At 36.1% G+C, this 15,007-nt stretch overlaps 1 protein-coding gene across 3 annotated transcripts in view; it reads right to left on the bottom strand.

The window, feature by feature from the left end:
* The window catches only part of RANBP9 (RAN binding protein 9), a 40,999-nt gene that overhangs the window by 7,192 nt on the left and 18,800 nt on the right, over positions 1–15,007 (bottom strand). For all 3 annotated transcript variants that reach the window (XM_064665424.1, XM_064665415.1, XM_064665405.1), the window contains exons 3-9: positions 12,327–12,379; positions 10,397–10,564; positions 7,285–7,307; positions 5,143–5,327; positions 4,265–4,377; positions 2,834–2,942; positions 1,254–1,444 (exon numbers count right to left, since the gene is read on the bottom strand). In XM_064665424.1, the coding sequence (XP_064521494.1) occupies positions 1,254–1,444; positions 2,834–2,942; positions 4,265–4,377; positions 5,143–5,327; positions 7,285–7,307; positions 10,397–10,564; positions 12,327–12,379 (842 nt within the window). The remainder of the gene's footprint in view (positions 1–1,253; positions 1,445–2,833; positions 2,943–4,264; positions 4,378–5,142; positions 5,328–7,284; positions 7,308–10,396; positions 10,565–12,326; positions 12,380–15,007) is intronic.

Below are 15,007 nucleotides of genomic sequence, written 5' to 3'. Positions count from 1 at the left end.
GCTTATTAAGGGGTGTCTCTATTTTCAAAATTAGAAAACTTAGAAGTACTTTCATAGAATCATAGAATCATCCAGGTTGGAAAGGACCTCTGAGATCATCGAGTCCAACCCTTGATCCACTACCACCGTGGCTACTAGACCATGGCACTAAGTGCCACATCCAGTCTCATCTTCACGACGGAGAATCCACCACTTCCCTGGGCAGCCCATTCCAATGCCTGATTACCCTCTCTGTAAAGAATTTCTTCCTAGTATCTAACATAAACCTCCCCTGATAGAGCTTAAGACCATGCCCTCTTGTCTGACTGATAGCTGCCTGGGAGAAGAGACCAACCCCCACCTGGCTACAACCTCCTTTCTACAATACAACCAAATAACCACCTGAAGAACAACGAGAAAATCTGAGTGGATCTCCACTGACACATGTGATGGCACTCCCTTGACACAGAGGGAAGAAGAGTGAAGTTGCTGTCCCTTCCAAGGGCAGCAGTTATTCTGGTGGCCAGGCTACACTGGCTTCCCACTCCATCCCAGAGAGAGAAAAATAAGTTAAATAAAGCACCCCCAATCGGCTCCAGTATGGATTTCGAAAGTAAACAGAAGTGAAAGCTGATGGTCTCTGCTATCTTAAGTCTTGCCTTCAAGGATGACACGTTCACGTACTATTTTAACATGCTCAACTTCTTCTCTGTAGTGGTGCTCTGGAAGGCACGAGGATCTCCCCATTGGCAGCCTCAAACATTCATGGCTTCCCACTGAAGATTTCCGATTACCTAAGAGCTCAAAGAACTGTTTCAATTGTTCAGACTGAAATGTGGCTGCCAGCAGAAAGTCTTTTCCCTACTCCACCACCGAGCTTTCAGTGTTTCCTACATAAGCGCAGATGTTCCTAATTCTCCATCAACACCATAGGAAAGGTATCATATACACCACTTACTGGATTTAAACCACCCCGCCCAAGCCATAAATTATCATCAAAAGGAAAATAGAAATTTTTTATCAGAACCTTTCATCTCCCAGAGAGAAGCATTTCTTAGAAATTGGTGACAACCTGTTTTGCAAACCCATAGTAAAAACAACAGCACATGCAAAAAACATATGATGAAACTTTCACTTTGCCCAGTGACTGAAAAATCACATATTTTAATCATTAAAATTATACTGTTATACAAAGCATTCAGTATAAAATCTTAAGTAAAATAAACAGGTGTGGTATTTCCAAATCTATGTGTACATCCTCCACGTCAACTTACCAGTAAAGTGTGTGCTGCTCCCTTTGCCTGTTGCCAAATTGTGAATATTCATTCCATGGCTGGGACTCATGCTAGGACTACTGAATGATCGTGGGCTAACAGGGTAACTATCTTGAGATTTTGGACTGTGGCCTCCCAAACACCGCACTTCACTGTCCGTACCATTCACCATCTCTATAAACTGGCGCACCCTAAACAAAAGGCAAAAAGTTAAGCTAATAAAACAATTTACACATTTCAAATTACCAGTGATAGCAATGATTTCATTTTAGTGTTAAATACAGAAAAGACTGACTCAACAAAATGCTGGATGTCAGTAACCCAATCGTCAATGAGCTTTGGAGTATTCCACCAAAAATAAGCAATTACAAATTTGTGAGGGAGGAGAACAGGAATATTATCCTTCAAGGACAGACTTTGTCAGCAAATCCTCAAGGTTTAGAGAATTAAACTATATTTTCTTAACTGTTTTGTTTTATTGGCAGGGGCAAGGTTATTTCTTGAGAAAGATATGTTGTTATGTCTGTCATTTCTCTCAAAGTAAATGAGAATATAGTTTGACTGTCTGAAATAGCAAAGGGTAACTCTTAACATTAAACATTTGCACTAGAAAACAGTTTGAAAAACAAGCTCGTATACAAACCTTCCCTTTAGAGGCTGTTGCTCTTTGTCAATTGCATTTTAGATAAGAAGGTTTTAGTATGGACTTTAAGAAAGCTCAGAACTACTGCTTTATGCTTCAGTAACAAAATTGAATGACAAAATTTAAAAATTTAGAACAACAGATTGAGAAAAAGGTAACATACAACTGACGTTATCAAGTGAAGTGTTTCATCAAAATGTTCACATTTTGTGAATTCTGTGATAAGTCTGGAGTACTATCACGTGAATTCTGTTCAGCACTTGAGCATGACAGACTTCAAACACATTCCAAGTTACTTAACTGAACATAAAACTAAAGTGCTTTGTTCTTACAGGAGATAACAGATTTTTTCGACATTCAAACACTGCAATGTGATACAAAATTCTGGAGGAACAGCCCAGCTGGCAAGCAAAAATGCCAGAATGAAGGTAACTATTGTGTGCTTGGGAAGCCAAGAGAACTCTTTGGGATTATGGAATTTCCACAGTTTTAGCCAGAGGTTTCTAGTAAAGTGACATGGAATGAAACCCCTCATTTAAACTGATCTTTAAAGTCAGTCACCCCTTTGGAGGAACAGACTAATTTATGCCAACAGGATTCTTAATCTTCTTGAATGTGATACTGTATCAGTTTTCATTTTAAGTTTTACTTGACACCCAAATGAATTAAAATTGATTTAAAAAACTACAAAACTTAGTTCTATAGAACAAGTCTACAGGGAGATGTGAATTATGCTGCAAACCAGGAGCTTGATGACAAAACCTAGTTAAACATGTAGCAAATAAGAAGAGCATAAAAAAGTGAAATATACACATTTTCTAAAAAGCGCTGCTTAACTTTGTTTAAATTTCTGTGAAAGCTTTAAATGAGTAACTGTCTTGACTCAGAAGGTACTGTGCCATCTATAAACACACATCTGTATAATTTGAAGACTCACTTTAATGCAAATAAGAGATTAGGATTTCTTTCTAGTAAACTTGGATACAACTGTTGTGTTGTTTCAATGGCTTCTCCCATTCTTCCTGCTAAAACCAATTTCTGAATTCCTGTTCACCAAAAAACAAATAAGAGATTAGGATTTTTTTCTAGTAAACTTGGATACAGCTGTTATGTTGTTTCAATGGGTTCTCCATTCATCCTGCCAAAACCAATTTCTGAATTTCTGTTCACCAAAACCAACATCAGTTAAATGGACAGTTTATGGATTAATACACATACATTAATGATTAAAAGACACTGCAACCATCAATCAACAAGATTTTTTTTCTCTTAGAAAAAAATAGTGTAAAGAAAGATCATGCTTCCTTAAAACGTTCAAAAGGAAAATTTAAGAACTGCACTCCACCTACACATATCTAAATGAGAACTCAGTATATTTATTGCCAGCATCTAACTGCTTTGTAGTCAGATTGTCCATTTAGAGCTAGAATAAGACTGCAGACACTCTCTACAATTTACTTCTCATTTTCACAACTTTATAAATAAGCACATACCAAACTATTGTCACTCAAAAACATCCAAATTGCATCCCACTCCCACAGGTTCAGTTTTGACTGAGAAAAAAAAAAATTTAGTCTCTCTCACCTACAACACATACTTCCAGTCAGGTTACAGTTGAGTAAAGCTTTTCACAACAGTCCCTGCTTTAGTTGATACTTTTGTGGTTGTAACTTGGCACAAGTTGCAAACAGTCTCACCATTCTATCCACTGACAGAGAAACTCATCCAAATGAAAAACGGCCCAACAAATGGGATATTTTACAACCAGAGCAGTTTCCCCATGTGGTATGTCATGCAGTAACACAACTGCTTATGTTCATAGAGGAGAGATTTAAATGGATGAGGAAGGCACTGTTTAATCGGGCTGCCCAAGAGCCCTGCCACGGCAAGTTAGAACTGAACTGCTGTTAGATCTCCTTGTCCTCTTCCCCCTCACATCTGTAAACAGGAAAACTCAAGTTTAACTAATAAAGCATTCTCTAAACTCAATCTCTTTTCACAGTTAAGATAAAAATCTAAATGTTTGTCAAGATTGAGTTTTACACTCCTGTTTGTGACTGACCGTTAGCTCTCACAAACACTCATTTAGAGACATTACACACATTTGTTTAAGACAGATCACATTTTTCATTCAAGAGAAAAAGACAACAATGTACTTTACCACATTCTGCTACACCAAACACCTTCCAAAGCGTTACTGAACAAATTTTTTGTAACCAGCTGTTCATACCTGTGTAACTTTATATGACAGCAAAGAACCGTACTATGGAGTAGTGCTGCAAGGAAATTCTACAATGGTGCTTATGAGAAAGCTTCATGTAATTTTTAAGCGAGGAAAAAAGGGATGCAACATGCTTTCCAGCCTTACTTTGTCTATTCTTAATGGAAGCTAATTCTTCTAGCACAGTCTGGTCTGTGGATCTGGCGAATGCCTCTGCTGTTGCACAGTATCCATGGTGAACTAAGTAAGATGATACCATTCTAAAAATAAACAAAATCCAGAAATACTCATTACATACAGGTAAGAAACCAAGAACTTCTGAATGTAAAAAATCTTCTCTGAAAAAAGTGATTTATTTAAAGAATTCTACTTGAAATTCAGAGATTTCTGTGCAAGTCAGACAAAAGTAATTCACTTAAGAACCAGTATCTTCTTCAAAACTGTACAGAAAAATCAATGTATAACTTTATTATGATGAATTTTAACAAAAATTATTCATCACCCAAAAGTAGGGTCAATTCAAATATTAATTGTTAATTAAGTTTCTTTTTTTGCTCATTAGATACACTGAAGTGAAATTTCTTCACAATAAGTTTTTGTTTACACTGAAAAAATAAAAAGATGCAAAGTCACAACCCCCATTTTTTCCAAGACACATAATTAGGCACAACTTAACCTGGCATGCGAAAGGCTGAGAACACAAAGGGAAACTTTGGGCATTAAACCCACCCAATATAACCGCAGCAACTTTTCTAAACTCCCCAATCCACATCAGATAGGTCATATTAGAAAAGAAGCCTTACACTCACAGTTATAAATTCCAAATTAACAACACAGACAACTCTTCCACAAAATCTATTCATGTTCCATTTTACACTGTTATCAAACCTGTTAACAAAACTATTTGTACTAATTTTTAATACTATCTATCATTTTTTGCACAAGACAATAGACGGAATGTTTAAAGGGTCTCTGAAATCATGCAAGTAACTTGTTTTTTAAATGAACAATATTCAAAGTCTTACTTCTGAATCATTGTTTGCCACTCTCCTTCTCGATCTCCTATTGGAAATCTGTCAATTTGTGCTTGAATTTTGGTTCTCCATTCTCGCATATAGTCTTCAATATCAAATACAAATGGGTGTTGTCCAAAATTAGCATCCACAACCTCTCCTGGTGTTTGAAGCCCTACTGTAGGGTACAAGTTTGGCTGCAAAAAAATTTTTAATTAGTTTCTTTCCTCTTATTCTGAATTCCCCACTTTCTGGGTTTTTTTTCATCTCTGTAATAATACCCCCACCGCTACTAGTAGTGTGAATAACAAAATACCTCTGGACCATCTGTCCAGCAGCAAAAGCAGTTTCTGCCAATACAGCAATACAATGACTGATTAATTTTATTCCCAGTGATCATAATCTTTTTTAGTTTGAAAGAAGAAACACTGATTGTTCTAGTCAGAAAATTCACATTTTAAACTGTGCTAAAGTTTACGACTTTTGGTTTTAATTTTACAAAATATTAAATAACAATTTTTGGATGATTTTTAAAGACCAGTTTTTTTCTTTTAAAAAGAGAACAAAAATTAAACTTACAAAGTGGGCCATTTTCCTTTTGGGGTGAAATAGTTAAAACATCGCTGAATTTTAGTGGTAAGAACTGACAGGATAGAAAACTCAATAGCCCCAAAGTCCAAGTGTAGCACCTAAAAAGAACTGTAACAGTGCATTGAAGTTCTCGTGAATTCCTGGACTTGTATCTAGAAAGAGACTTTAAAGCATTTATTGTTGTCTCAGTTTCATTTTCTGCTTGGAGATTAGGTCTCCATCCAAATTTGAAATACGCCAAATACGAGTAAAGTAAAATCTGCCTGTTGAGATTAAGGTAATTTTTCTTAAATGCAATGAACATCTCAGCAGTGGCAATGCAATCAATTGGGTGAATGGGGTTTTGTTGCTGGGGTCTTTTGGGGGGGATTTTTAAAATTTTTTTTAAAAAGTTATTTATAAATACACCTGCATGATATTTATAATGCAGACAATGGTGGAACAGTATAATGGTATGCTGATCTACAAAGCTATATGCTAAATAAATTATAGCTATCAGTAAGAAGCTATCAACATGCAGATGAAACGAAAGAAAAATACTCTATTTTCAAACCATGCCCAAGCCAATCTTGCCTCTATTTTCACACATACACCTCTCTTTTTTTAATAAACATTGCTCATAGTGTTACCTAGTCTAGTCTAATCAACAAAGTAGAAATCTGAAATCTTTAATGAGACGAAAACAATCAATTCTAATGAGGAGGGGTCCAGCTTCATACTTCAGATTGTAGTGTCAGTTTTGCTGGGCTGGCACCATATGGTAGCAAGGAGCCCTGCTAGCATCCCAAAGATCCAGGATAGTGGCAGTGGCTTCCTGCACAAAACATTCAACCTTGTGGCAGGACTAAGAGGTTCCTTGGGTTACTGACTTCATTTTTCTTTAATATTTGTCTTTGCCTCCCAAGGCCACAGCAAACGGAGTAGCTGGCCAGTATGTGCATCACACATTGCACCTTAACCAGATTAAATCAGAAATGAAGTGAATGAGAAAAAAAAAAAACAAAGTAAGAGCAGTATTGTGCCTGTACCAGTAGCATAGGGAACACATACCAATTTCAAGGAAAGCAAAATTTAATTGACTCAAAAGCTACAAGACTTCAGATATATGCAACTTTCTTTAAAAAAAAAAATTTGCTATGTCTGATCTTGTGAAGCAAAGATTTTTGAAAATCAGGCATCAAGCATGAATTACAGTAACCACATCTCAAACAGCTATGCACTGTATTGGTGTTTAATATAGCTTTGACTTTGCATATAAGGCTTGAATGTGTCAAAGTATGTATTAACTAGTTGTATGTATCATTTTCTCCTAAAACTTCCATTAGAACTGCTTGTTAAAAACCTGAAAAGGAAAACCCCTCGTAAAGTATTGGTGTAAAACAAAAAAAACTTTCTGCTTCAATTAACGAATCACCACTGAAGTGATGAAGAGAAATATCTGATATTAAACTGGTTAAGAAAATTATCACTGTATTTCCAAGAAGCATAAGGTAAATGCCAGTTTGATCTGAAACTTCTCTTTATGGTACAAAGGAAAACTGTTTGAAAATGCACTTATCTTACCGGTAAATCTGTGAAAGCGATGCCTGTAACGAAGAGAAAATTAAGATTAATTTCCATGTGTCTGGATTTTAGCCTCATTTTCTTATTATATGTTCAGAAAACTCACCCAAATCATCTCAGAAATAAAATAAGTATGGCGAAATTCACGATGCTTAGGTACAACTCATGTTTTTAAGTAATAAAGGGCAGTATTTGGCAAAAAGAAATTGTCATTCAAAAATATTCAATCTGCCCTTAATTTTTCCAAAATAGGGCATAAGAATTAAAAAACATCATACACATATGCAGATTAGAAAGTATGAAAATTCTAGCTACGTATTAAACATAAGAAGAAATGTAAGAATATCTGAAGATACTTCTTCACTTGCATGTCTTGATGCTGCAACATCAAAATTTAATGGTGTCTCTTCTTGATTGCTCTCACTGTTCTTCATAAGTACTCAAGATCTTTACACAAGGCACATGCCTACAATACTCCAAATCAGCCTGGTAAACGTTCCACTCTAATCCATGCCAGCATGTTTTTGTTTTCAAACAGAAGAGCTTAATATGTTGTTACATAATTACAAGCATCCATCTACCCGTAAAACCAAGGGAGTGCTTTTGCTGTCTCAGGATTAAAGAAACATCTGACCTCTATACACCTCAGGAATTTCAGGCAATTTCGGGGGCCGGGAAGCTTTCAGTTAAAAACTAAATATCAGGAATCACCTTCTGACAGCCAAATAACAGTATTTCATAATTTCCTTTATTGTCGCAAGTATTTCTTAATTTATTTTTTTTTACAAATGCATAATTATTCCAATCCACTTATCCCTTCAAACTCTTATTTATTTTGTATCACTGCCTTTTCAAATTTAGGATGAAAACAAAGCTTTTAATCTTTTGTTCTAAATTACACCCCTGTTTTCAATCTCCATTCTTCACCAAGATTTCAGATCTCAGGAGTATCTAGATTCCTTACTCACATCTTTGAGACAAAAGGCTGACATACAGAATCAATCTCTTTCCTTCCATCACATCTCAAAGCTATTATTTTATTTATTACCTGTTCTCACCCTAACTTTTCCTAAGCTATTACTACTTTCTCTGTTTGGCACATTTTAACATCCAACCTGCTCTTTTCCAAAATAGTCATGGCTGTAGGCATGACAGATGAATGACAACTGAGTGATACGTAGGTATTGGGGGCTTGGGGGGGGTGGGTGGGTTGGTTTTGTGGCTTTTTTTTTCAACCCAGGATTTCAAACTTGCATGAAAATTGCTTACTCCTTTTTTTATCATATCCTAGGCCAAGCAAGAGATTTCCTATACTTCAGAGAGCATCTGTGGCCCAGAGAAAAAACATAAATGTCCTCCAAGTCACAATCACATAAGAATTCTGGACAACTAGCAGCAGCAACAACTTTGCAAGACAGCCAAAATTTCTGATTTCTTTTTCCACTCAACACAGAATCAATTTTCCTCTGTCAGAAATTCAAGCCAGCAAAGCCCACAACAGCAGAAAAGCTGTCAGTTTTCCTTCTGAAATCCATGAAGTGTTTGTCAGACTCTGTCTATGACAGATGACATTTTATTAGCCTCTCCTCACCTATGCCATTCTGTTCTCCTTTAAAAACAGATTGTAATCACTTGCAGTGTTGTTTCACAGTTGGTCTAATCCAGTCTGCTTTAAGTCTGCCACTGAAAAAGAGGGTTCTGCACTTCCCTTTTAGCTCTTTCATGAATGTGACCATAAGGGTAGTCACGAAAACTAGTGCCTCTTTAGTTGATCAACTGATCCAACCCACCTGCAGGCACACTGTTGCTAGTTTCAAAAACGGAATAAGTAAGATGACCTTTCTCTGTTTAACTCAGCTAAAGATTAAGGCAAACACGAGCCCATTATCTTTCACTCAGACATACCCTGCAACAGGGCCAAACGAAACAACTCCACAGTGCATGGTTCAAGTGCCCTAGGTGTCACCTACTGCCCTAGGTGCCAAGACACTGAGTCCAGGTATACAGACTCATTCAATTTAGAAGGAACACTAAATCACGATAAAATAGAATCCCAGAAGTGATTACTTGGAACCGACCTCAGAAGACACCTAAGCCCTGCTCTGGGTAGGGGCAGGAAAACTTCCAAGTCAGATATGTTTGCTCAGGGCAAACAAACTGGCAGTCTTGTTCAGGGCAAACAAACTGGCAGTCTTGTTCAGACAGACTAGGAAAATAATTTAAACTGTGCCCTTTCCCTTACTACTTTCCAAACCTTCTTCATGTTTGCCAATGTAAGAAAATAGAACAGCAACTTCAAGAATACCTGTCTCAATAACTTATTTCATTTCAAGCTACCCTCTCTTTTCCTTATCACATTTCTACCCATGACAAAAGCCTTATTCTTCTTTGGGCTTTATCCCTTCGAAATTCCTGTTCTGCTCAGCACAATTTCAAGATTTCTTCCCCCCCCCCCCCTCCCCTAAATGCAGGAAGGCAATGTTTTTCTTTTTAATTTTATATTGTATCTTTGCTCATTAAATTGCATTACGGAACTGAAATAGATATTCCATGAAAATTTTTAACTCTACCCACTCCCGATATCTCCAAACTCAAACTTATCTTGCAGTGTTGCTTAATACTACAGCTTACCACAAGAATTTAATGGATAATTTATGTATAATTTATGGCTTTAGCCCAGCTATGAATGGCTCCAGACAGGGAATCCAAAAGACACTGTTCTCCAACATATGCTCAAAATAACACCCATCCAATGTAAGGTTTTAGTGAAGGCTAGGTGTCCCCCGTACAGCAGAAATTAATTTTAGCTATTTCCACCTCCCTTACTATCTATTACCTTATAAACATCAAGCATTATTTGTAGATTTAGTAGTGGAGTTCCTTAATGCAGATCCTGTAGAATGAGATGTTATATGAATAAATCCTCCCAAATGCACAAGGAATGTTAGTGCAAGTGGCACACAAGAAATTATTCTTCCCAATTCTTTTATTACTTTATTGATGATCAAACTATCAAAGGAACATCTCAAACACTGCTCCTGGCATGAAGAGAGTTTCATATTTACAGACTTGAAGACATACTGTTATCATTAATGGTAATGTTTCTCCATACCCAAGCTGTGTCCGTTCTTTGTGTAGAAGCAGGTGTTATTGATAAGGTTGACACAACAACCAATGACATCGCCCGTAGTAAACGTTGGGCCGTAGGGTTGTCCAGTTCCAGAGGAACAGAACGAATGTCCATCATCTCCATGGTAACCATATGAATGTTTATCCCAACCTAGAGAACAAAAGCATTTGCAATTTATTCGCTTCCTTTATTAGTTAATAAATTAAAGACTACGCAAAGCTGGTATAGTCTAACCAGGTTCATATGGTTAATTAATATGCTCAGCTTCCTACTTTCTAAGATTTCTTATCTAAGAAATCTGTATAATTTAAAAAAATGACAACTTCTTTTATCAAAATGGCCGAACAAGTAATTCTGTTTGTAGTACATAACAGATAATGCAAATTCAGATAACATATTTTTCTCTTTAAATGAACGTACAAAATTACCAACACCAAAAATATAATCAGCTACAATGCTGAAATTTGAAAAGCTATATACAGATCTGACATGTCCCAGCAAAGCAGTGAAGATTCTCCTGTTCTCCCTTTCATTTTGCAAAACTATTGCTACCATATGTCATAATCAGATTCTTCCTGGCTAAACCCCAAACATGCGTCTCTGGGGAAGCACATTTCTACTCCTGATCATTCTCAATGACTATTCAGTAGCAAGCAGCCTCTGTATAATAGCAGAATCTCCAGACTAAAGTGCCACTATCTTTGCTGCCCCTAAAAATTAAAATAAATTAAATGAAAAGGAAAAAGATTATCAATACAGGTCAAAGTCACAGCCAGGAGCAAATCATTATGTATGCAAATACGGTGCTGATTTTAGTGGTGAAGAAGCTGCAGCACCTCTAAGAAGCTTCAGACTATTACAGTACTCAATGAAATTCACAGCAAGCAATTTTAGTCTGTGATCATTTAAAAATACCTGTCTACACTCTTTGCAATTCAATACTGAGCTTTTTCTGTCAAGTTGCTGCCTAACAGGTTAATTTGAAAGTATTTTCCACACTTAGACCCTTAATCTGTACAATCAGTAGCTTCAGCTAAGCATCTCTCAGTAAATTAAAGATCCCAAATTATTGTAGTTACTTTGATTAGTAGTATCTTTAATTACTTGCAGTGCATCCTAAATCATACTCAAAATAAACAATGCTACCCACTAATAATCCATCACCCTTAGCTGGACACACAGCGTAACTGAGACACTGCTATCATTGTAAGAAGCTTTATGAGAACAGTTGGGTTAAAAAGTTATAATGCAATGCAGATATTCTAAGGTCAATTCAACATAATTTTATACTTTGACAATTTCAAAAAAGTTTGTTGGTTTTCGTTTTAGGGTGGGTATTTTTTACACATTTAAAGATCTATTTAAAAAAAAGGCAACATGTACACACACACAAAACTTCTGTAAGTGTTACAGAGATACTGCAGACAATTGTTAACAAGACTGTCCCTGATCATGCAGGTCAATGGAACAGTCAAAACTGAAAACTAGGCCACACACCCTCACTTAAGGTTGGAAAGGTAACTATACAGAAACTGCCAGTAGAAGAGCTCATCCATGTTTGTCAAAAAGTTTTTATCACAGTAGCTCATCTTTATAGCTAGAAACTCAGTTTGCAGAGCATAGAAATCTATAGCTTCGTTTTAATCTGGAAACATGACAAAAAAATTTAAATGTATTTGTTTGCTAAAAAGTATCTGCATAATGTTATAAATAACACCAAGAGCAGGGAAGTAGTACAGGAGCAAATGTGCAGTAAAAGTTAAACTTTCTAGTTGCAAGTGTTACATAACTCCAATAACAGATACAACACAGAGATGTCATGCTACACTCTGTTGCTTACCAAAACCTTCCCATCAAGGTGAAGTATATTTTTAAAAAACACAGTTAACCGATGTAAGTAACTGGAACATACCTGGTAGTCTGTTCATGTTCACACCCTGTGCCGAAAGCCCAATTCCCATGTAACTAAAAATGAAAGAACAAAAGAAATGTATCTGTCTCTTACAAAAATACATATGTACGTGAGACATTGCCCAGAAACACTGTGCTGACTAATCATACACCAGTTAAGCTGCTGAGAGGTCATTTAATAGTGGCATAACAGCAAGGGAACTGAAAAGTAATTCTAGCATATATGGTTTAATACAGACAGATGCTGTCTATGCAGGAGGTAAGCACAACTTTCTTCTCTTTTCAGCATCCTGGGTTATCCATGGAGAATACTGGTATTAGCCATAATATTTAAAGCACCAACAAAGAAAGACAAAGGCCATGCCTTATTTTGAAAGTAGGGGTAAAGCAATACACATACCAATTTCATCATCTTCAACATACCTAAATGATGTTTTGCAGACAATCTGGAAGGAGTAATTTTATAAAATACATGCAAAACTGTGCATTATTTCAGCAGCAAAATGCATCCTTGCCCAGCACTGATGAAAAGATCACACTAAAACATTAAAGGCCTGTATTGCAGAGCAGAATGCTATCTTTAGAAATTTACTGGCAATGTTACTTAGCTGTTGGCAAACTGATGGCAAACCAAAGAGGGAAAAATATTTCTAACTACGCTAACCAGTAATCTTAAGTCTAAACAAGTCATTGCTAGGTCAATAAAGTCCAAAAGTCAGCTTTACAAAACATGGTTTTAATGAAGTTAGTGTTCAGTACAATTGTTAACAATTTAGTAGCAAATACTGAAAAGTTGAAATGAAGAATTTCCTCCCCCCAATAACACTATTAGAAGTTAGCAAAATCAAATTTGCTTGTTCCTTAAGCAAAACTAATGTCATGACCAAGACAACAGGAATACAAAAAGAGAAACAGCAAAATGAAAAGCTAGGCTTTCACCATTCCCTCATTGCCCACAATAAACTAGCCCCCCCAGATCAACTAAAGAAAGCATCTGAAAAATCACCTCACATGCCCTAGTTATCAAAACATTCAAAGCATTTTGACACTAGTTCACATTAGTGACATAAATTTGTCATGAAATAATAAACTGTAAGAAAACAAAATATTCACCCACGGCAATTTGAGAATAGTTTAAGTCAACAAACATGACTTCTGTATTCTCATCTCATAAAATGCAATTTTTAAGCAACTATTTCACTTAGAAATACAGGTTAATCAGCTATTTTAAATACATTTCACATAGAATGGAAATTGAGCAGGAAATCTCAGAAGCGATATGCTTAATTGTGTACTAGGCCTGCTTTTTCTATGGACCATTTCAACAATCCCCTTACCTGCTTCTATGTTTGATAAAAAAGCCCTGCTCTGGTAATTTCTAATGTATAGTACCATCTTCCTCTCCCTCCAATACATCATCATGAAATGGAACCTCAGAATCATATATAGCAGTTATTACATTTAGAGATACTGAAGAGCTGAAGCAAAGGGTAACAAACAAAAGGATTAGTCTTTGCTGCATTGCTAATTATATTACTGAGGCTCCACTGCAGCAGCAGATTCAACAAAACAATTATAAATGAAAGCAACAAGTGGAAAATCCTTGATTTTGTCTTAAATAATAAAAGCAGAATTGTTATAACTATAGTCTGGAGTTCAATGCATGAAGGATACTCATGCAAAGCCTGAAAATCTCTTGTTGCACACTCTCCTGTTCAGGTGACCTTATTAAAGAAAGGACATTTATTTTTAAAAATAACTTCAGATAACTTAAAAGAACTCCCTGAACTGCAAAATGCCTTTCAGCACAAGTCATATTAAAACATCCTTCATCTCAATCAAAGTTTTGTTTCAGTAGTCTTACAGAAACAAGATTAAGGTTACACAAAAATGTAAAATGCTAAATAGAACATCATTACCTAGGCAACATTTTGGTACCACCTGTTTTTTCTCTCCCTTAGATATCCTAACTTCCAAGCCTCCTTTTTAATTCAGCAACAGTTGTAAACACAGACCCACTGTATTTAATACAGCTGGGAACAAGGATTCTTCACCCACAGGCAATGACCAGAAGGCACTAGGCACTGACATGATCTCAGTAAGAAGATGAATTCAACAGTATATATTTTTCTCTGGGATTCACTTACATCTACCTGCAATGTTAACACCATTTCATCAAGGACAATTGCTAATACTAGAAACTCAGTATTAAGTTAGATTAAAACATGTCAAATAATTAATACATTTACTATAGACATGTTTCACAAGGCAAAAGTAATACCTACAATTTTTAGTTTGGAAGTGAGTGAAATTAAAGACTTGTTAATTAACTTAATTCATTATTTGTTATAGTTGATGGATAGCTAACCTCACGTTCAACTAGATTAGTACACTATAAATTAAGGGGGAAAACAGTACCATGACAGATGGGCTTTAAATGCTCTAAAATTTAGCAACAGGAGTTGCACGTATGCCAAACCACTAACTTTCTTTCCTCTTCCTCACACCTATAACCTTCACAGGCTTAAAAAGATCTTTTTGTTTGTTTTTTGAAGACACAGGAGAGGTCCAGAGTCATTGCTTCAGTGGCAGGAATTACATAAATTGTCCTCCCATTTGCTGCTTAAGGTTCACCTTTCACACATCTCAGAATCAGGAGAATAATGGTGGCAGAGCTATGCA

This window comes from Pseudopipra pipra, chromosome 1, assembly GCF_036250125.1.
Source record: "Pseudopipra pipra isolate bDixPip1 chromosome 1, bDixPip1.hap1, whole genome shotgun sequence".
NCBI classification, from domain to species: domain Eukaryota; kingdom Metazoa; phylum Chordata; class Aves; order Passeriformes; family Pipridae; genus Pseudopipra; species Pseudopipra pipra.
This window is presented reverse-complemented; position numbering and strand designations above follow the sequence as displayed.